Source organism: Alexandromys fortis, unplaced genomic scaffold (assembly GCF_014885135.2).
Source record: "Alexandromys fortis isolate MF-2015 unplaced genomic scaffold, M_Fortis_MF-2015_v1.1 scaffold_4, whole genome shotgun sequence".
Lineage (NCBI taxonomy): Eukaryota > Metazoa > Chordata > Mammalia > Rodentia > Cricetidae > Alexandromys > Alexandromys fortis.
Window position 1 is genome coordinate 23,343,511 of NW_026067944.1, and position 22,698 is coordinate 23,366,208.

At 38.1% G+C, this 22,698-nt stretch overlaps 1 protein-coding gene across 1 annotated transcript in view; it reads right to left on the reverse strand.

Moving 5' to 3' along the window:
* Positions 1 to 1,138: 1,138 nt before the first annotated feature.
* Stxbp5l (syntaxin binding protein 5L) overlaps positions 1,139 to 22,698 on the reverse strand; it is a 208,717-nt gene continuing 187,157 nt past the window's right edge. The window contains exons 23-27 of the mRNA XM_050148905.1: positions 18,619 to 18,979; positions 14,998 to 15,163; positions 11,232 to 11,343; positions 9,393 to 9,613; positions 1,139 to 8,891 (exon numbers count right to left, since the gene is read on the reverse strand). Of these exons, the coding sequence (XP_050004862.1) occupies positions 8,850 to 8,891; positions 9,393 to 9,613; positions 11,232 to 11,343; positions 14,998 to 15,163; positions 18,619 to 18,979 (902 nt within the window). The 3' untranslated portion in view covers positions 1,139 to 8,849. The remainder of the gene's footprint in view (positions 8,892 to 9,392; positions 9,614 to 11,231; positions 11,344 to 14,997; positions 15,164 to 18,618; positions 18,980 to 22,698) is intronic.

Genomic DNA, 22,698 nt, shown 5'->3' on the forward strand with positions numbered 1-22,698 from the left:
GTGCAAAGACACCACGACCAAGGCAAAAGCATTTAATTGGGGCCTTGCTCACAGTTTCAAAGGTTTAGCCCACTGTCATTGTGGATGGGAGCAGGGTGCCACACATGTACGGCTCTAGAGTAGTAGCTGAGACTCTAGGGGAAATTTGCATTCAAACCACCACAGCACGCACTGTTGACTGTCTGGTGAACAAACATCGATTTACCCCAGATAGGGCACTGGTGGCAAAGAGGAATGGCTGTGCCCAAGTCCAGCTTACTGATCAGTAGGGGGTCACTTACAGCAGCTTGAATGACTCAGAGGCAGTCGCATCGTGGAAAGTCCAGGACAGTGACCACAGAAGCCCAAACCCTGGAGTACCCTGAACAACTTGCAGGTGGCTCAACCGGTTCACACACCTTCTCCTTAGCAACTGTTCCAGCTTTTCAACCCTTGGCCTCCGGGAGGAGTCTCACAGCTTTCAGGAGCTTCCTGAGGCTGGGAAATTCTATTCACTCCCTTCTGCCCTCGTCTGGGAGGGGTGGCTTCAATTCAGAGAAATAGCACCCAGCATCGCCTACAGAGGGCTGATATCTGGAAAAGTGAAAGAACCCCAATAGAGAAGCTAGAAACCAATCCACTCTACCAATAAAGGTGCCAACCGAATGACCAGGAAGTTCCCCCAAAGATTCCATTCAAATAGCAACAATCATATGAAAGTGTTCAGCCCCACTAGAATGGCAGTTTAGGACAAACTAAAACTCCATCTCCTCCTAGTCAGAACTGCAGCCATTAAGATAATAGTAGCTTGGTGGTGGCTTCACTCCTAGCAACAGAGGCAGAAACACCGTGAAAATGAAAAAAAAAAATTAAATTATTTCAAGTGACCGGATTCCCAAACAACTCCCAAGGTCCTGTCTTTCAGCCATAAACAGGAATCCATTTGCTCTGAAATACACAAGATAATACTACTGAATTGCAAATAATACAACAAAATTGAAAATATTTTTATTTCTATAATTTTATTTTGAAATAAGCTTCAAATCTAAATAAAAGTTTCAAGAATTGTACAAAGAATTGTAGTCAAGTGGGAAAACCACACTCGAATTTTGATAATTGCTCCATTTATGTCATGACATTTAGGGTAAGATGTCTCAGATCATGGATTGCATGCAGTGGTCGTGGCTTCTGACCTCCTAGATCTGAAACATTCGTCTTTTCTTGTCTTTCATCACATCGGATTGTTCTTATGGGGCAACCGTTTCTAGACCGTCACTTCTGTCTGATGCTTCCACAGGGCTAGCCCCGGTGTCTGTGTTCTGGCAGGGCTGCCGTGATCTTCTCAGTACATGGCAAGAGTTTGTCCCATTACTGGTAGGAGGACTCTGATCCCTCCATAACAAATATGGTATCTGCCATGTTTTTGAATGTAAGTTTTTAAACATTAGACAATTTTCTGAAGACACTGGGAGACCATGTAAATCATCCTATATGGACATCCTCCTTGGCCCCATTAGTTTGAGCACTGACTGATATTTCCCAACATATTAGAATAATAATTATCTAACAGCAATTTTCAAACTCCATTTACATTTAATGGCCGGCATGATATTGTAGGGAATAACTTTCTCTCCTTCATATTCATTTATCTCAGTATGAATCCATGGGTTCCTGTTGTATTCAATTATTGTTTGTTTCATGGTTAAAGTATCCCTCACTTGGCCTGTGCACACTCATTCAAGCTGTCTCTTACGCTTTCTGACTTGTAGCCATCTTTCTTTGAATACTTTATTTTCTGATACAGAGTATATACCAGACTTGAAATCCAGATCCTCCAGCTCATTCAGAGGGGAAGAAAATTTGGAAATCAAAATCCAGCACTACTTGTGCATCTTTCTAGTCTTTTCAGTGTCCGGAATTAGGAACTAGTATGTACAGCATGCACACACCTCAGTATCTATGCACACTTGTGTGTGTCTATGTATATAACTATTTCTATAGATACAATTATATAGAGATGCACAAACGTGAAGTGCACGCTGGTAACTCCAATTCCAATTGACATGGCCAGCTTCGTCCTACATTTAAGAAGTTTTATTATTTTTAATTGAGAAATAGTAATTACATGTTGATAGGGAATACTTTGACAGTTTTGTGCCTTTATGCTTTATGGGATGACGAGACCAGGCTGTTTGTGCTGATCATCCCTCGGCTACCATTCTTGGTGGTAAAAATGCTCTCCTTTACCCATTCTGAAATATGGAAATTATGAACTTCAGTTACCTATACAAGCCAAACTTTATAACTTTTCTGGTTTTCTCTTTTAATTGGATACCCTTCCTCAGTTTCCGTAAGTGAGAAGCTTGGCTCCTATATCCTCAGTGAATTTATTGAAATGCTCAGTCCCTTGATTGAGCCACGCTGCTGAGCCAAAGGGGTTGTCTTCTGCCCGCTCCAAAGACCACCTCAAACCCCAGGGTCACTGTCCACCGAAGTCTCCCCTGCCACCTCCTCACCCCAGCTCTGATTTTCTGTGATGTGACTGCTCCTCTCACCCCGTGTGTGAGGCCCCTCTGCTGCTCACCTGCTCCGTCTGTGGTCGCCCTTCCACTAGAGCGAAAGGCAGGAAAGGAAGGGATTGCAGGGAGGAGGGGTGACTGAAGGAAGGAGAGATGAAGGAGGGGGGAAGGAAGCAAAAGAGAGTGTTGAATGCAGGGCTGTGGGCTTGAGTCGCTGTATTAGAGGTGAGATGAACTGGTCCTCCTGGGGAAAATCTGAAATTGAGATTAGATATTTGTCCTTTTACTCAAAATTACTTTGTAGCCTAGGGCTATAGCTGTGATTTTTTTCAATGTTATACAGATCCAACTGTAGGAGAAAGCTTGTGGTGAAGGATGGCTTTCCCTAGGCTAATCAGAAGGAGGAAGGATAAGGTTGGCTGGCTTAGGCCTCCGGAAGAATCTAAAGAAAGCACCAGAGGGGGATTAACTAAACTGGCAAAAGCCAAATGGCTCAGACACTTGTATCTGAGAATGCCGACCATGACCACTAGATGGTAGTATAAACTCACAACAAATTTGTTTTTCTGCTTGAGCTGAAAAAGAAGGAAGTCAAGGCCTAATGAGCCTCTAAGCCCTGGGCCACAGCATTGTCTTACGGGTACTATAAGTAAATTTCCTTCAACTTTCATTCCATCACAAGTACAATTCAGGCAATAGCCTTGCAAGTTATCTTTAAATTTTCACTAAAATTTTTAACATGTCCCCAATTTGATAGAAATTTTGAATGGATGTTTCTAACCCTTTCAATCAATTAACTGTAATAGAATTTATACATTTCGGGAACTTGGATTTTGTTTCCTCTTTTGCTCAAATAAATCTGTTCTCCCATCCCCTCTGTGTCTTTTAAAAACATTCATTCTTGGTAAAACCATAGTTCACAGTTTGCAAATGAGGGCTTTACCTCTATACATTTAATCTTGGCAAAAATTAACAGTTATGACATCATGACATAAGAGAGCATCTATGTACAAACATATACAATTTTATTGATCTCTCTACAGACTACAAGAATTTTAGGTATAGTCACAATTGCTGAATGCAACAGAAAAATAGTAATTTGTCATTTTTTTGAAAAGATGCAAAAATTCTGAAGATGAAAGAAAGATACATCAATGGTGTTGTCTGTCTCTTATTTCCTAGAATAAAACATCACATAATTAAGTACTAAAAGTTATAGGTTATTAGAGATTTTGAACCTGTGTACAACTATCCAAAACCACCACCTAGTGTGTCTTCTGGCTTTGCAGTTGAGAAGGGTGGGCCAAGACAGGAGGGGGGTGGCACAAGGGGAGAGCAGTCAGAATAGTTTCTGTGTGTCCTTGCCTTCCATTGGCTGCCTTCCCCTGGCTGGACCAGTCCTCTCTGGGGTGTGAACACTTTTTCAGGGCCCTGGTGTTCAGAAGGTGTTTCCCGTCACTCACATTCCCAATAAACCAAGCGGCCCTGGCTGTTGAGACAACAACAATCAATCCTCCCTGTTTGCTGAGATCAGGTCCAGAAAGATACCCACAGCCCAGCAGGGACCCTTCACCATGTCTGCTCCAGAAGAAGGGTGCGTAATAAACTTGGAGCTGATGGACTTTGTGATTATTTTGAGAATTTTCATTGTCCAGATATTGAGAATTTTACCACTTAGCTTTTTGTACTGCTGAACTTATGGTGATATTTCTTGTATCTTATGTAAAAGACAGTCAAAACTTACAATGTTGACTTAAAATAACTAAAGATCAAGTCACAGAGAATAATATACTAGAGATACAGAGAATTAGTGGCGCTGCCTTTTGTTTGCACTCACTTTTGTTCTGTGAGAGGCACAGAATAAATGCCAATCAAGACAAGGCTGTGTCTCTTACATTCTGCCTTTCCCGAACCCTTAGAAGGGGCTAAAATATCAGCCCAGGAAGGCAAGAATCTTTCTTAGTTGGTCATAGAGCAGCGCTTAGCAACTTTGGCTGGACATAGACCCACTTTTAGGGCTCTCAAAAATACTGATGTTCTGTTCCAAGTCTAAGACATTTTTAAATCATTGGGAATTAAAAAATCTCAAGAGATTGTTATGTACAGCCAAAGCTATACTTAAAAAAAAATACAAACCAAAGATACAAACATAGGCCTTTGCCTGTGCTGTGGTCGAATCAAAACCTCACTTCCCTCAGACTCTCATGGCCTTCCCGACACCACCCCCTCACACTGCACCTTCTCAGTGTCTACATGAGACCTTATTTAGTTCTTACATCCAGGGCTACGTGGTCTGTAGACAGGAACACTAAACGATTTATCAGCCATGCTTCCTAGAATCTCTCATATGAGAGACAATGCTCAACCTACGTTGGTGACAGTTATCTCAGGCACTCTGGTTAGTGTGCATACACAATGCTACCACCTAAGATGAGGCTGAGTGACAGGAGGTGAAGAAGCTGTGAAGCTGGTATTTTTCCTAACACACAGAGAGCAAGACTGTATCTGACATGCTGGCTTTCTTTGTCACTGCCCTCTGTGAACCAGTGTGGTCAGGGATGCTTGTAGCACAAATATCCTAGTTGTTCTCCTGTGCAGCTAGCTTCATCATATTACTCTACCCAAATGCCCGCGAGCCAAGTATTTCAAAGAACCCACCTCAGTCTTCAACCAATCTTGGGCCTAATCTTACTTTTTTTTTTTTTCAAACTGGCACAAATAATGGGTAAATGATACCTTTAAAATGGTATTGGTGGGTCATATAAAAGGGAACCTCATTTTTTAAGGTCTCTTTAAACTTTTTAAGGTTAGAGACCTAGATTTTATAGAGAATCAATTCCAAAAGACTTGAGAAATGTTTCTAGGATGGAGTAGCTGGACATCGTCTCAGTTTGTCACTGAAGCTTCGCTTACACGACATACAATGGCCCCCATGGTGACTGAGTGCTAAGTTGGGGACTCAGGGAAGTATAGAAGCAAAGTCAGACACACAACTTTTTCAGGGGATTGAAATAAGTGAGATCACCCTCCACCCAAACTCCGGGACAAGTGGATGGCTTCATAACAGGATCATTGCTTACGTTACTGTGAGAACCAGGGAAACATGTACGTCTTCTATTACATCATTGGTGATGAGAATGAAAGGTCCATTTTCTGCTGGAACACTAAGGGCTTTTCTGTTGAGGCAAGATTGGAAGTCAAGTCACCTTGTGCAGATGGTGCTCTGCAAGCCTTGTCTTCGGATGCTGCTTTGTAGACACAATGTAATGAGATGGTAACCAAGACTCAGGGCCACCTTCTGCAGCACTATTAAAGTTTCTGGGGGTAGTTTTCCATACGATCCAAGACAGAAGAGAGATGAGAAAATGCAGAAGATTAAATGTATAACACTACTCATTTCCCTAGGATAGCCATGATGGCAAAATGGTGGTGGTGGTGGTGGTGGTGGTGTGTGCGTGCATGAAGGTTAATGCAACAGAACAGAAAAGTTGAAAGAGAAAAATCACATCCATGGTTAAATTATTGTTATTGCTATCTCTTTGAATTATAAAAATAATTTTGATACAGTAAAACCTCATTAATTTAGATTCTGCTAATCATTGATCTGAGGAATAAATTACTCTTATATGAAGAAAGGGTTTGGCAAACAATTTTGTGAGCACATCTAAGCTTTAAACATTTATGAGAATGTGTTCTTTTTAAGCATGGCAGAAGCACCTACTCCAAATGATCTCTATTTATAAACTTTTTGATTTATTTGTTGAAGTCAGAATTTTAAGCATGTCTATCAAACACTGTGGATGTCCCTTTTTGATATATTCCCTGTGTGCTTTGAAGTAGTCTGTAATTGTTAGTTCACTGATTCTTCAAAATTGAGCTCTATTGTATGAATCACACATATAATTTTGGGTGGGAATTCTCTTGCTAAGAGAATGTGCTCTTGTTGCATGCTATTTTCTGTAAAAAAATACATTATGTATTTCACAGTCTTTCTCTTTAAATGATGTAAAATAGTAGCTCTCAACTGGAAGCAATTTTGTCTATTTTTTTTCTTTTTACTGTTATTACTAGCAGGTTTCTAATGGCATCTACAGGGCAGAAGTCAAGGGCACTGTTAACATCCCATAATATGCTAGACAAAAACTTGCACTAATGATGCTGCTATCGAGAACTCTTGCTATAGAACAAGTGAATTTGTGTGTGTGTTGATGAGGATTGAACCCAGAGTTTGAACATGGCGGGCAAGCACTCTACCCTTAGCTGTATCGCTAGAGCAAGTTAAATGTTCCTGGGAGTTTCAGAGATAGTCATTGAATTCAATGCTACATTGGGTTGAATTTCACTATTTCAAAACAAAAGAAATATTTTATTCTTTTAGATCATTGTAGAAATGTTAAAGTATCCAGAAAAATCAGAAACTTGGGTTCTTAAAATAGATAGTATAAATTGTGTGTTGCATTTTGGTTGCCAATGTTTTCTAGGTCCTGGCCTTAAATTCCATTAATATTTTTACTGCATAAATGTGTGTATTGTCTGTATTTCCAAGACAAGTTCTCTTATGCTAATACTATAGCAGAAGGTAGACTTATGGAGAGATGTGTTTTAAGAAAAGAATTCAAGGATTCTAAGAAATGCTACTCTAGTGTGTATTTTCTAGCTCTTTTGACCACCTCTGCTCTCTTCAAGATTGCAAAGAAAAATTTAAAGAAAGCACCACTTCAAAACAAAAAATATAAAACCAATAAAAATGGCAATTTTGTCTATGAAGTTGGAAGAAATGGTTATGTTTTAAACACAATGTAACCCAGCAAGGCCTCAAACCACCAAGAGCCAGTAAACAAATCAACCACATAATTTAAGGTTCTAAAAAGGAGAAACACATTGTCAGGTGAGTCCTATGTTCTGACTTCCAAGCACGTTCAATAGAGCGAGTAGGAGTTGCCAGTATTTTCTGTGTAGTGCTCCTTTGCTGGGTTGGAACAGATTATTTTATCATGCTAGAGCTGACCTTTACCTTTGAGAGATTTTAAGAAGGTGTTTGGGATTTACTAAGATATTCCTGTGACAATTTGTCCATCTAATTAGTTAAATTATCTATGGGTTTGTGTTATTCATAATGACGACTATGGCCAACATAGCTAAAATACCAGTAGGTTTTATAAAGGTTCCTTTAATAAGCATAGAACCCCAAAGAATTTTCTAATAAAAGCCCTTATCAATCAGAAATGTAATAACTCAGAATCTCTTTCCTAAAACATTAACTGAGGTTTTACTGAATCACATCGACGAGAAGGACCAGTTTGGTCTGTGAATGTCAGGCTGCATAAGCACCTTGGGATTGTAGACCCTATTGGGTTTGAACAGTAATATACTGTGTAACTGGCAGATAAGGATACAAATGGTGCTTTAAAAATATATCGCTTTGGAAACTGAAATTGGGGTATGTGAAATTCCACTCTTTGTGAAATCAGTTCTCAGAACTAACTGCCTTATTACTATAGTCTAGTTTCTGCAAACTTATCGCCAACTCCTCTGGAGACTATACACCAGGCTGAAAAAATGCTCTGAGGTCAATCAACCCTGCTCGGTTGATGACTAAAAGCAGGAACTCATCCTGAAGGTGACAGACACAGGAGTAAGAGTGCTGGGAGTCCTTCGCTATCCTGGCCAGCCTTGGGTAAGGAGAACTGTGGATGATGCGCGATGCTGTGGAGGGAGGAAAGTCGTAGTCAGATTCTTGCTTAGGAGAACTCAGTAGTGTCCTAATATACTAAGGAAGGTTTCAGATGAGAAAAAACTCTGGGTTTGTTTGGATTCCTTTTTGGATGGGTATGGCAGGTCCACTTGAAATGCAGGGTTATCTTCTAATGCAGATTTTTAAATTGTCGGGTGTGGCCCAATTCAGAAGAGTAGTTCACCATAAATCCTTTTTCTTCTGATATGACATGCTTTGGTTTCTTTTCCTCTTAAGATGTTAATTTATCATGCAAAGATTTTTTTCATTAAGTGCATTAATGCTTTTTTTTTGTACAGGAAATTTCAAATCAAAAGGACTCCCCAATAGTTTCCAAACACAAACTCTTAGCAAATTACATGCCAAGATGATAGCATCCATTCCACATGGGGAAAAGACAAATTCAGCCATTATCTTGGGATTTTAACCGGGGTTCCAGCTTTCAAGGTGCACAGCGGCTTTGCCTTTGCTACGCCTCCGTGTGATAACTTCAGATGGACTATAATGGAACATTTTGTAGAAGAAACTGGTTTCTAGCAGTTGAATAGTGATGCTGGGAATAAATTTGGTTTCCCTGAATAATGGATTCTCAAAGCAGTCACAACTTCTTTTGACGGTTAGAACTGGTACCATTTCTTATCCTTGTATTTCAGCATTAACTGGAAAGAGAAAAACAGCAATGTAAAGATGTCATCGTTAAAACGCGAGTCAGCAAATCAACACTGAGTTAATCATGGAAATTTAGTTAAGTCTCAGAATGTAATAGAACTGCGTAACCTCTTACTTTGTAGACAAAGTCCATGCGAGACAGGCTCAAAATCAAATACTTGAGCTTCGCACATTTGGTGGATAGGAAACGATGTTTAATGACAGCCGAGATGAAAGATATGAATTCTAGCCTCTGCTGACCCTCACCCATTTTGGGGAACTCATAAAATCTCCCTGTGCACCTGGCCAAGCAGGTGATACAAAATACAGACCTAATGTATCAGAATGGATCAATATGCTATGCCCCAAATGAAAAGAGTCTCAACTTAATGTAGGGGGCTATAGTACTTCGAGGATTCACGTAGTGCCTCTGCCTAGGCTTCCTTCTTCAGGACTCGGATGTTTCTAGTGGCCGCATTGTGAAGACGCCTGCATTTACGTGGGCAGTTTACCTCGTGTGCATGCTTGGAGAACGCTTCTGCACTGGTCATCATGCCTGCGGTCTTCTCTTCCAGCTCCCCCAGCCTCTGTCCTCTCTCATCGAGTGCAATTCGGGCTCGGGTCAGCTCTCCCATCACCCCTCCGGCCGCGCCTTTCATCCCTTCTATACAACCTGGTCCGGGGATGTGCTGTGCAAGGCTGCGGGATGCTTTCCCCGCTGTAGCTTCCCCAACTGAGAATTTAAGCCATAGAAATGTAAAACATGTCAGTAATACATACTCAAGATGGCCTCCAAGACAAAAAAGTACTTTCATAAATTTCTATTACTATCATAATTTTCAGTCAAAGGGTGTCTTGTCACATATATGTGTATGTGTTAAAGATATGAGCACTTAAGAAAAATGCCTAAGGGAGAAACTGGGAGATATTGTTATCATATGTCTGTGTATAAGTGGTGTGTGTATGAGACTGGACTTGCAATGTATGCATGTGTTCATGTGGTAGTGTGTATATGCACATGTGTGATCCTGTATGTGGAAGTCAGAGATTAACCTCAGGTGTTGCCCACCTTTATTTTTTTATCCTAAAAAATTGATTGAATGATTATGACACACGCACATGCACACACATGTGTGCATGTGTGGGTGCATTATGGGGCTTAGTTCATGTCATGAACTCAAATTATTAGGTTTGGTGGCAAGTGCCTCCACTTGCTGAGCCATCTTACTAGTCACATCTTGTTTTTTGAGACAAGTCTGTTACTCAGCCTGACATTCACTGAGTCAGAAATGTAGTCAATGTTTTCAGGATGTCACATTGGAAAAGAACCCAGACTTGAGAAAATAAAAGCCTCACTGCTATCTAGTTCACATTCCAAAAAAGCAACCCTTAGTGAAACATATAATTAAGTCACTGGTTTTTAGTGTCTCATACAGTTGTATAACTCTAACTACTATCTGAGTATAGAATATTTCCAATTTGCAATGGAAGCCCCAAACTCATGAGCAATCACTCCCCACTATATCCTTACCCCAGCCTCAGGCACCCACTGATTAACTTTTAGTACCCATGAGTTTGCCTATTCTGGACAACTTATATGACTGGAATCATAATATGTGGCCCCTTCTCTGATCTGGCCTCTCTGATATTTGTGGAATTCTATGTTGCCACATATACTACACTATTCCCTTTATTGACTAAAATAAGATTAAACTGTAGGGTGGTACTTATGTCTTTTTGCACAGTTATAAATTCAAAACAAAGGGAGTTTTGATATGCAAAACTAAATGGAGGTGGCATTGTCTGAAATTTTATTTTTGTCTGTCCTCTTTTTTTTTTGTGTCTCCTATTGCTTTTTGATTACTTTTCATCAGAGTTTCACTGGTAGATTTTCAAACTAGTTTTTTTTTCCTTTGGCACCGATACACTTGGCATATGAATGAAGAAGAATCCATTTTCTAGCAGTGGTAATAGGAAAGCAGACTAAAATGATTTTTCAGAATTAAAAAGACAAATACTGTCAGCTGCTCATGAAACTAGGGCCTATCTACAATGGGGATGCTTTTCAGCTTGCTCATTACTTACTTGAAATATATATACATATACACAAATATTGTATATTATATATTGCATATATAATACATGCATATTGAAATACATATATAATTTGTGATTATTTCCTAATATAGTAACTAATTTCATTCATGTTTACTAAACGATTTTCAAAATATGAGAAAAATAATATTCATACTTTAATATAGAAACAAAGGCACCTTGGTCTAGAATTTGTGATACATACACACACAGAGGTTTTCTAGTTTGTGATGGGTTATAATAAGAAATTTACTCACAGAGCTCCTCTCTGTCAAATGTCTGTCCACTTCCACCAAACAGCCCCTTGAGAAAGCCTCTATTTTGAGCTTCTGGTGTCTCAATGGGAGTAAACAAGTCGCCTAACATGTCCTGTACCAATTAAGAAGAGAGTATTAGAGCAACTAAGATGAATTAATAATATATGGAAAAGTAACACTGTGATATGTTACAGTACATCATGAAGACAGCCTTTCCACGTCTTTTCTATGTGGTTGTTGCTTGGTACACAGTTGTGACCTTATCTCCTCAGAGACCACGAATAAAGGAGAAAAACAAAACTTTAGACAGTCCAGCCATGAGCCGCATGGAACAGACCCTGGAAAGTCACCTAATGCCACTGTCCTATGTCACTACCAAGTCTCTGGGGCAAGGAGGGAGCAGACTCTGCACTCAACTACTCTGCTGAGAACAGTAGAAGATCCAAACACCAACTCCACTGATTAAGACAAGACCCAGAGAACCACAGAGCCATGTGGGCATCATGTGGTCACTGACATGAACTGAAACTCACTGGAGATATGCTAAGACTGTGAACCCTGGCAGACAGGACAGCTGGGACTGTAAATAAAACACGGGTATGGCTGCATCAGGGTCTCCGACATTTAAATCCACACAGAATGTATATGAGCATCCAGCACATTAAGAAGACAGTAGCTGGCCAGCTGGAGATTATTCTGAGGGGTAGCCCATCTTGAAGTCTAAGGGTGCCATTTATTTTTATTTTGTTTGAATTCATCCAGGAACTTATTTTCCCCTCTGTTTTAATTGAAAATTCTTAGAAATCATTCTTTTGAACTCTTTGGGATTTCACTGAACATATCACACTCCCGTGGAATCCACTTAAAGGAGGACTGGCCCCTGTTGTCACCTGGGCAGACATTCAACCCAGCAGGGAACCTGCTTGAGCTCCACTGGGGCACTGCTGGTTGGCAAATCTGCTTTAACAGATCTGAGCTAGACACACAGGCATCTACTCTCCCAGCAGCAGGGTTAGATCCTTAAGACAACTTAAGGAGAGGAAGAAAGCAAGATCCATTCCAGTACAGAAGAGAGACTGACTGACACCGTAATACAGTTTATAGTTTACATTGTCTTCTTGTTAGACTTCACTCTTGCATATTTCTTAATGGCTTTACTTAATTTGTATATTCCTTACATTTTAAAATTATTCTACTTTTCACCTATTCCATTTAGTTCTCTGTACTATTTTTATTTAAAACTCATAAACTTTCCCTCAGTCCTATTTAATTTTCTTTCCTCAGTCCCTCTTCATGACTTATTAATGATAATTTTCTACAGATTTAATAATCTTTAAACTCCATTTATTCTACTAACCTATGGACATAATGCTAAATAAATGAAAAACTCAAAGCATTTTCACTAACATCAGGAACGAGATGCTGAATTCTTTACTCTTTCTCTAGATAGTGCTTGAAGTATTAGTAAAAACAACACGAGAATAGAAAACAATCAACAACCAAGTTCGATGGACTAGTAAAGGAAGAATTTAAATCATTCCCCTTTTCAGTATTATGTTCCTATGTACAGGAGACCTAAATCTAATGACTCTACCAGAAACCTTTCAGGAATAATAAACCTTTACAGTCAACTAGCAAGATATAAAATAAAGACACAAAATTAATAGCTTTCTTAAATGTCAATAATAAAAATGCTAAGAAAGAAGCACAAAAGACACCAAACAGCCAAAGCGATTCTGAGCAAGAGGAACAATCCTGGTGGTATCACTGTCCCTGATTTCAGCTATACTATAGAGCCATAGGAACACAATTGGAATTCCACTAGCATAAGAAGAGACATGTAGATCAATATAACAGAACAAAGGGCCAGAAATAAATCCATTCAGCTACACTGATAGAACTTTTTACAAAGAGGGCAGAAACATTTTGGAGAAGAGACAATTTCTTCAACAAATGGTGCTGGGAATACTGGACAGCTTCTTATAAAAAGATGAGAATAGATCCATGCCTCCCACCCTGATTAAAATCAATTAAAATTGATCAAATATTAATGAGACCTGGAACTTTGAAATTCTTATGAGAAAACATTTCAAATTATAGGCATATGTAAGGACTTTCTGAAAAGAATGGAAATAATTAAAGAAGTAAAATCAAGAATTTACAAATGAGATTTATTAAATTAGTGTAATTCACAACAAAGAAAAAAATGAGTAAATAGACTATAGAATGGGAAACATCTTTGCTAATTTATAGCAGACAAAGATTAATACGTAGAATGTATAAGTAACTAAAATCCAAACAAACCAAAATACCAGAAAACCAAACAAGTCAGCTAACAAAATAAACACAGTAATCAAATGATGGGACAAATGCCCAGTAATCACATGGAAAAATAATCAATACGCCTAGTCATTAGGGAATGCAAATTAAAACTATGTCAAGATGCCATGTCACCCTAGTGAGAATGGCAACCATCAGGAAAATAACCAACTCTGGCAAGGATGAGCTAAAAAGGGAACTTGTATACTGCTATATGTGAGAATACAAATTAGTCTGTCTGCTATGGAAATCAGTATCCTCATGGAGATTCCTCAAAAAAAAAAAAAAAAACCCAACAGAACATAGGACGTAGTTATAGTATGATCCAAAGGACTTTAACATACCACAGTGATACTAACACAACTTTGTTATTTTTTTGCGGCAGTATTTGTAACAGGCAAGTTAAAGAATAAGTGTAGGTGTCCATTAACAGAAGAATGGATAGAGAAAAATGTGGTATGTTCACACAGTTGAATTTTACTAGTCAAAAAGAAAATAATTGGGGTTGGGAAATAGGTCAGCAGTTAAGAACACTGGCTGCTCTTTAAAGAGGACCCTGGTTTGACTCCTAGCTCCTCAGAGCTGTGTATAACAGGGGGTTCAGATGGTATGACATGGTTTCCTGGCACACACATGATGTACAGATAAAGATGCAGGCAAAATATCCACATGCATGAAATAACAATAAATAAACCTTAAAAAATTAAAAAAAGAATGAAATTCTGCTTTCAGGAAAATTGATGCAACTGGCGATTATTATGTTAAGTGAAATAAATCTGGTTAAGAACAACAAATAATACATGTTCTTTTCCATTTGTGGGTCCTATATCTTACATAAATATATAAAATTGCACAGGCACACAATATACACCCCATGTATGTAAAACCTAGACTCTCTGAGAAACAGAATAATAGGAAGGGTGGGGGGGGGGAGGGAAATGTATGCAAGAATGAATCCAATCAAAGTACACAGTGCACTTGCATAAACCTGTCATTATGAAAACCAACTGTATGTACAAGAATCCTATACAACTGTGATTAAAACAAAGATCCGTAGAATACATTTCAGTTCACCTACTACTGTAAATGATCATAATTATCATTCATCATACTCATAATCCTCTTATTACTTCTGTGCCATACTAGAAGTTGGTAGGATTACATTGAAGAATATATATTCAAAAAATCTTCTAGGAAAAATTTTGTGTATTTATTGTCTGGCCCTATGACACTTTATAGATGTCTCTCTCATTATTTCCCTCACTTAACACTCACATGTATTAATTTATTTAATATTTTAATTTTATTGTTATTAATTTTTTATTTTCTAAAAATAAATTTATTTATTTACTTTACATCCTGGCTACAATTTCCCCACACTCCTCTCCTCCTAGTTCCTCTCCCCAAATCCCACATCTATTTAGATTAATGAAGGAACTTTACCTACCTGAATATTATCACACATTTCTTGGCTATATGTTAACCGTTGAATTTCAGTAGGAGAGACAAGGTATAACGCTTGGCCTTCATTAGTAAAACAAAATGTCCGTGCTATCCTCATGTCTGTCAGTGGCAAATAATTTACATCCAACATTGGGCGAAGGCTAGGTAAGCTGAATGGAAGAACAGTTAGTAAATCTACATCTCATATTTTCTTTGATATAAATATTTACTTTAATAAAAAATACTATTTAATACTATTTAATAATAAAGTCATCATTTTATGCTTTTCTTTATAGCATCTTTAAAGATTAATAATAAGTAGACTTTCAAATAAAATCACATGTACACACACAAATTTGAGCACAGTTCTATCTTAGCCTATACAAATGTTTTGCAAGTGTCCCTAGAGGAGTAATGTAGAGGCCTATGGTCTCTCTAAGCACAACTCCTTAGTATTTGATCTTATGTACAAACAGAAATGTGTGGGGTCAGTCCAGTGTGCCTGGGCATAGATCTCCATCCCTTAGTCCCTCTTCACAGAAGTGGAACCTTCCTGTCTCTTAGGGCATCTGTATTGAACACGACTAGTAAATAAACACGGCCGAAGCTTAAGGAATGAGTTGTAATAAGGAACAGATTAGCACTAAACATGGGAAAGACTACATCTGTAGTTACTTCCTAGCCTATCCTGCAGCTATAATTTTGATGAGATAGCCCTAGAAAGGTCCTTTTGGATAATGTAGTAAAAGCTAATTTATAATCCACTATTGAAAAGCAACAGTCTTCCCATCATTCCTTCAAGTCAAGGGCAGAGAGAACTTCTCTGGTTTAATCCTCAGACTTGGGAACTATGCTAATTCTTCATGTACAGGGGTTTTAATTCATCCTAGAATACAGGTAGTGTCCCAGAAAGTACCATTTTTCTTTTAAAAAATATTTTGTAACTACATTCTGAGACCCAAAATTTTACTATATAATATGGAGACTGAAATCTATCTTATTGGAATAAGCATTTATTGATGTTCCAGCACCATGCTGCCTGGTATTTTATCCACCAACTAGTCACATGACTATTGAGCAAGTAGACGATCCTTGGATAGTCACTGAGGTCCGCTGAAAGTGTGACCGGCTAGCTGGATTTCAAAGACTTAGTAATCAAAACTATCTGAAATATGAACGATATATAACAGCTTAATATAAATCTTGAATAACAAACAAGCTGAGAGGAGAGAAAGGACATCACACACACCTATAAATACACATCCCCTGTAATTGATCACACACACACCCCATAAATACACATCCCCCATGATTGAAGCAAGTCTATGGGTTAAATCATTTACAAACAGGATGGAGTGGTCTTCATTGGAAATCTCTGAAAATAGTTTAAGAATCAGAAATCTATGAGAATAAGGAAGCCATGATTGCCTTATCCCCAAAAGTTTCTCCCTCACTAATTACAGATCTCTTCATGTTAGAAATAATGAAACAAAATACCACGAGAATCTGGTCTTCCTCTTGAACGACTTTTCTGCTTCTCTTCTTTCTATTTACACAACATTTTCTGAAAGAGTCAGCTATGGTGGGCTAAGGGATCAGACAGTAAAGGTTTCAGGCTCGGGCCTGAAGCAGCTCCTTCAGTTGTTCAGTTCTCTTTGTATGCAAAAGTAGCCATTGCCGACGTATGAATGATGGGTGTGGCTGTGCCACAAGACACGTTCTTTTCAAACACTTGACTTCATATAATTCCCATCAACCGTATTCTCTGGCTTTTTAAATCATTTAAATCTTGGCTTGCAGTCTGTACAAAATCAGACTCATTTGTCATCATTTTCAACTTCGTACTGCACTACTCTATTCTTGCCCCCTGAAAGCTGCTCCCAGCGTCACCTGCTCCTAACACTCGCTTTCTGAACGGGTTTCACACAGCCAGTCTGGCCTCCAATTTACTATGCAGCAGAGGAATTACCTTGAATTTTGGAACCTCCTTCCTTCACTGCTGGAATTCTAAGCAAGCTTCAGCATGACCAGTTTACAGTTCTGCTTTTGGTGTGCTAATTCTTTGACTTTTCTGCTATATGGGCTACCTCTTGACCTTTTTATTGCAGAAAATTGTACTGTTCAGGGTCTTTTCTTATTTCTCTTCTGACTTCATAACCTCCTTCTTTGGAGTTTCATTCCCCCAGTACATAAATGTAGAGACTGGTCCCAAGCTTCTATCTCTGGTACAGTCTACTTTTCATTTCAGAGATTATGTAGGATCTCTTAATGGTTACGTTTGCTATTATCAGTGTTCCTAGATGATGCTCAAGCCTGCGTTTTCCCAAGAGACTGGACCCTAAATTGCTGTTAAGCATCTGCTGGATGGCTTGGAAGCACCTTAAAAGTCGAACTTATTTTTAATCCATTCTCAAACTCATTCTCAGTGTTTTTAACTTCCTCTCACTTCCTTACCTGCTAATAGCATTACTGTAATACAAATTCCCCTAAATCCTGGGAGTTAGTGATCTTCTTTACCTTGCTTAACAAATCAGTTTTGCATGCAGCAAGTTTCCCTCTTCCTTCAGCTCTGCTCCCTCCTTGCTTTGTAGTACAAGAGTCCTTGAGTATTTTCTAGTAGACATCCAGAGAAGGCTAACTACCTGCTTTAAAGTCCCATTTCTTACTAATTTAGTTCATCACTCATGGTCCTCAAGCATGTATGTCAACCTGCCTCTTCAAGTTACTTTTTTCTATTATACATTTAGTGATTCAATGCTTTTAAACTTTGGGGACTTTGTCAAAAGAAAATTCAACTTATATATCCTCTACTGGAAATTGCATTTCTGTTTTCTAATTATTTGTATATTTTCATATGTTGCTAATTTTATCTCCTTTGAAATGATTTGGAACAAGGTGAGATATTGACAAGAACGATAGTCGCCTCTATAGTATATTGAGTAAATTTCGTTTTCTTGTAGCTTATTCATCCAATGACCAACCACAGCACTGCTGAATCCATAAACTCATTAGGTAATACTTTATGCTTCACAAGTTTTATATGATTTCGGTGAGTAAAATGATCTTATTTTTAATGTGTCTCATGTTAGTTTTCCAGTGAGTGTTAATATGATTTTTCCTATGCTTTATGCCTTCAAACAAATTATTTTACTTTCATTTCTAATATGTAAAATGAAAGATGAAAATAATACTTGTCAATGTCCTAAAAAGCTTTGAGAATCAAGTGAAATTCCCTGTGTAAATTTCTTATATAATAGTGAAAGCAACAGATAATTTTACTTCCATATAGCTTCTGAATCTAGTGCCTAACATATTCCCAATACCTGCCTGTTAAATTAATGTACAAATGATTGGGAATCATTCTTTCCTTGGATTCTTTGATGTCAACTATATAATATATTTACATATATTATATCTAAGTATTTGTCAAGTATTTTTTAGGAAACAAAACCAAGACCAGAACCAGCCCTCTCCACACCCAAGCCACAAATCTCTCTTCAGAACATTTACAAACACAACGGATATCTATCAGGTTACTTCTTTTTAACAGTATGAATATACTTCTCACCATTATTTCTTGCTAGCACTGTTACAACTATCAGCTAACAATAAACATGCCAAGTACCTCATTATCATGATATGCCCGTTTGCACAAAAGCAGGCCAAGCAGGCACTGTTACACATGACCACCACCTCTGCTTGCAGTATGAAAGAGGCCTCTGTGATGTTGTGCACATAAAGGCAGGTCTGAGACGGCAGTGAGAAGACTTTGGCTTGTTTCTCTGAGCAGATTATTGCATACTGATGGTCGCCTGTTTCTTGGGATGCACTGGAGTAGTTCATAACCAGTTTCCTCCTCCACGTTTTCTCATTTTCGTCTGCGTTGTTGGGATCCCTCCATACTTCATATGGAGGCTGCATTAAGCTGCCACTTCTGTCCATGCAGGAAAATGTTAGCACAGCTCCTTTCAGTGAGAGGAGAGTACCTGTAAAACAAATCGTACTGCTCGCATGGGAGAGCCCTTCCAAAGCTGCTGGGCATTTCACGCCACGACAGTTTACGGGAATACGCTTTTAATTTGTAATATACAAAACCAGCATGTTTGTGAGTTAATCTGCTGTAAAAACTTGTGCTAAAAAATGTAGGTCTAAATTTAAACTAAACTATTTGCCAAACTTGTTCACTATATTGCTGAGAAAACAGGTCTGGAAGGATGATCACACTAGGGACAGGCCATACAGCTTGGACTGCAGCCTTGGTTACAGTTACTATTAAGCATGAATTAGATTCAGGTTTCCTGATTCGAACCCCAATATTCTTTTTTTTGTTACATTCAAAATGTCTTTTATTATCTTTTTGTTTAATATGGTTTTAATTGAAATAGAATTATATCACTTTCCCCCTACCTATCCTTTCTCTAGCACTTCTAGCGAACCCCTCTCCTCTTTCCCACCTCTAGACCAAGAACTACAGGCAGCTATGCTGGAAGAAGAAGAATTATCCTCTCCCATGGATGAGCCCCTTAACGGATGTTTAATTCAGAGTGGTCACCTCTGAAACATATACACAGGATTTTTTTCATTATGCTATATAGTTCCATTAAAACCCATAAAAATTTAAAAGGCAAGTTTTTAATATGTTTATAACTTTATTTTTTCAAGTGAGTTAAACTATTAAAAAAGTGTACTACCTGTTTCCAATTTCCTTTTTGATGCTTGTTTGCTAGAAAATGCTTTTTAATTGTTCTGAAATCAAGCCCTCAATAAATATTATGTGATATTGCATTCAGAGTTACTCTATGCCACCAATTTTGTACTTGACCTTTGATCTTAGCTAAAACGTCAAAAAGTGACTTCAACTTTATCTATCTATCTATCTATCTATCTATCTATCTATCTATCTATCTATCTATCTATCTATCTATCTTCCAGACAGGATTTCTCTTTGTAGCCTTGGCTGTTTTTGAACTCCCTCTGTAGACAAGACTGGCCTCAAACTTAAGATCAAACTCCCCTTGCCTTTGAGTGCTGAGATTAAAGACATGCACCATTGTGCCTGGAGCGATGCCACTTTTAATGGTGTGACAAACAAGTTCTGCTGTGAATATAATTGGTTAATAAAGAAGCTGCTTTGGGCCTATAAACAGGGCAGAATAGAGCTAGGTGGGAAAACTAAACTGAATGCTGGGAGAAAGAAGGCAGAGTCAGCAAGAAGCCATGTAGCTGATGCCAGGGACAGATGCCTGCACTGGATCTGTCAGCTGGAACTTTGCCAGAAGGCGATGACCTCATGGTGATACACAGATTAATAGAAATGGGTTAACCAAAAATATAAGAGCTAGCTAGCAATACACTTAAGTGAAGTTTCTGTGTGATTATTTTAGGGCTGAGCAGCCTGGAACAAACTAACAGCCTTCCTACTACAAAGTTCTTTTAACAAAATAACTAGGGATAGAATCAGGGCTTATGGAATCCAAAACTTTATTACTCTTGGCCTCTAATAAAATAATTTTAAAGTTTTGTCTTTTTAAAATAACTACTTTCAACTCTTAGGCAAGTTCATGTATCTTGATTCAGAAAAAAAGATGATTTACCTGTTTTTCCCATGGTATGGAAAATAACTATATATATGTAATTATGTATAATTTGTATAATTAACATATGCCAATAATATATCAAAAGAGAAAATATTCAATTTGATTGTCCATTTATTGACCGAATTACTTACTTTTGGTATTCATTTTAGTTCTTTATGTATTTTGGTTATTAGCTCCTTGTTGAACAGCTAGCAAAGATTTCTTCCCATTCATTGTCTCTTCTACTCTTCATTTTGATGTGAAGAACCCTTTTAATTTGATCCAATTTGTCAATTTTCCCCATTTTTATTGATCATTTGGGTTCTACTTGGAGAACCATTGCCCATAATTAAATATTGAAGTATTTCTTTCTCCTATGTCTTTTTAAAAGTAGTTTTAAAGTTCCAGGTTCTATGTTAAGGTCTTTAATTCCATACAATCTTATTTAACATGATTTTCGGCTAGGTTGCCTAATCTTTGCATCTCTGATTAATTTCCTTAGGGATGATTTCTAAGGTTCTGTGGATTTTTAAAACAGAATTTAGCCAGGTCAGTTTACTGACTCAGGACTGGGAGGTCAGCTACAGCTTGTAGTTTCTAATACAGCAATTCAATATAATAATATTAGAACTGAGAAAGAAACACAATGTGATCAATTATAAAGTGTACTGAGCAGGGATTCAAGAAACTCAGCTTCAAATCTACTCCTCTCTCTAGCTTGTTTGAAGCATGCTATTTATTCTCTCTGGGCTTCATTTTATTAACTGTTAATAAGGAAACTACAATATATTAATACACAATCAGGACATGCAATAGTTCATTTGTTAGATTAGCATCACACAAGGACTTGGTCAAAGTGCAAATCCTCAGACTATCTTAGACCTACTGAACCAGAGGGTCTGGGGTGGGGTCCTTCCATCCCTATCACAGCAATACCTTCAAATGATTCTGATACAAACAAAAGTGAAGTATGGAAAGAGACATAGTATGCATGTGCTTCCCAGCTCTCCAATTCAATGATTGACCACTCTTCAAACTTCCATATTAATAATAAGAATGTGTTGCTAAGACTAGCAAGGCTATGTGAAAACATTTCTTAAAAAAAGGAAAGTGGGATTTTATTTTTAGTAGTATACTTTTTAGTTACTGATTCAACCCCTTATTAGTTCTGGGTCTGTTCAGACTTTTTACTGACTTGGTTTGGTGCACGGTGTATTTCCAGTATTGTACTCATTTTCTTCAAGTTGTCTGGTTTGTTGGAATACCAGGATAACACAACCATGATGAGGTACAGCCTCATATCTGTTAGGAAAACCATTCTAAAATCATCAAAAGATAACAATGATGGCATCATGTGGAGAAACTAAAACATACACTGTTGGTATATCCACACATGCAAGGGAACACAGTCCAAGAATGGAGTAGTGTGAGGAGAATTCTGAGTGCTTGTGAGAAAATGCCAGGAAAACAAGAGTCTTATGACCTAAGTTTCTACAAACACATGGAATTTGTTCTCAGTATGTCCTTTAATTTGTCTCTCCTGAGCATAGCACATAGGAATGAGTTTACTTCTGATTATTATTACAACTGGCTATTGTTATTTATTTGTAGGCCTCTATGGAAAAACATGTTTTTGCCACATTCGATTTGTCCTTGTGATTACATACAGCTTGAACTCACGAGAACTTTATGCAGGGGACCATTCTTAACACTCAGGGTATAAAGTGTCTAATACTCTAAATAAAGTTGGCTATTGCATGAGACTTGAGTCTGACTTATTTTTAGGCTTCATTCTCTTATCTTAGAAGTAAGAGCTCTCTAGTGACTTGGTTGTTCTGCTTTTCTGATCTTCAGGTTGAACCCCAATATCTGTTTCTGGATCTTCACTATTTTTGCTACTTTTGGCAACATGGGGCTTCAACCCACAACCCTGAGATTAAGAGTCTCATGCTCTACTGCCCCATATTGGGTGCCAAATTTAGTAGAATTAATAAAAGCCCAGAAACAAATATTGGGATTCAACCTGAATGTCAGAAAAGCAAAACAGCCAGTCACTGGCTGTTACCTCTACTTCAGTCTGAAATAGTGATCCTGCCTCCAGGAATCTCAGAATAAGAGTATTTTTGATA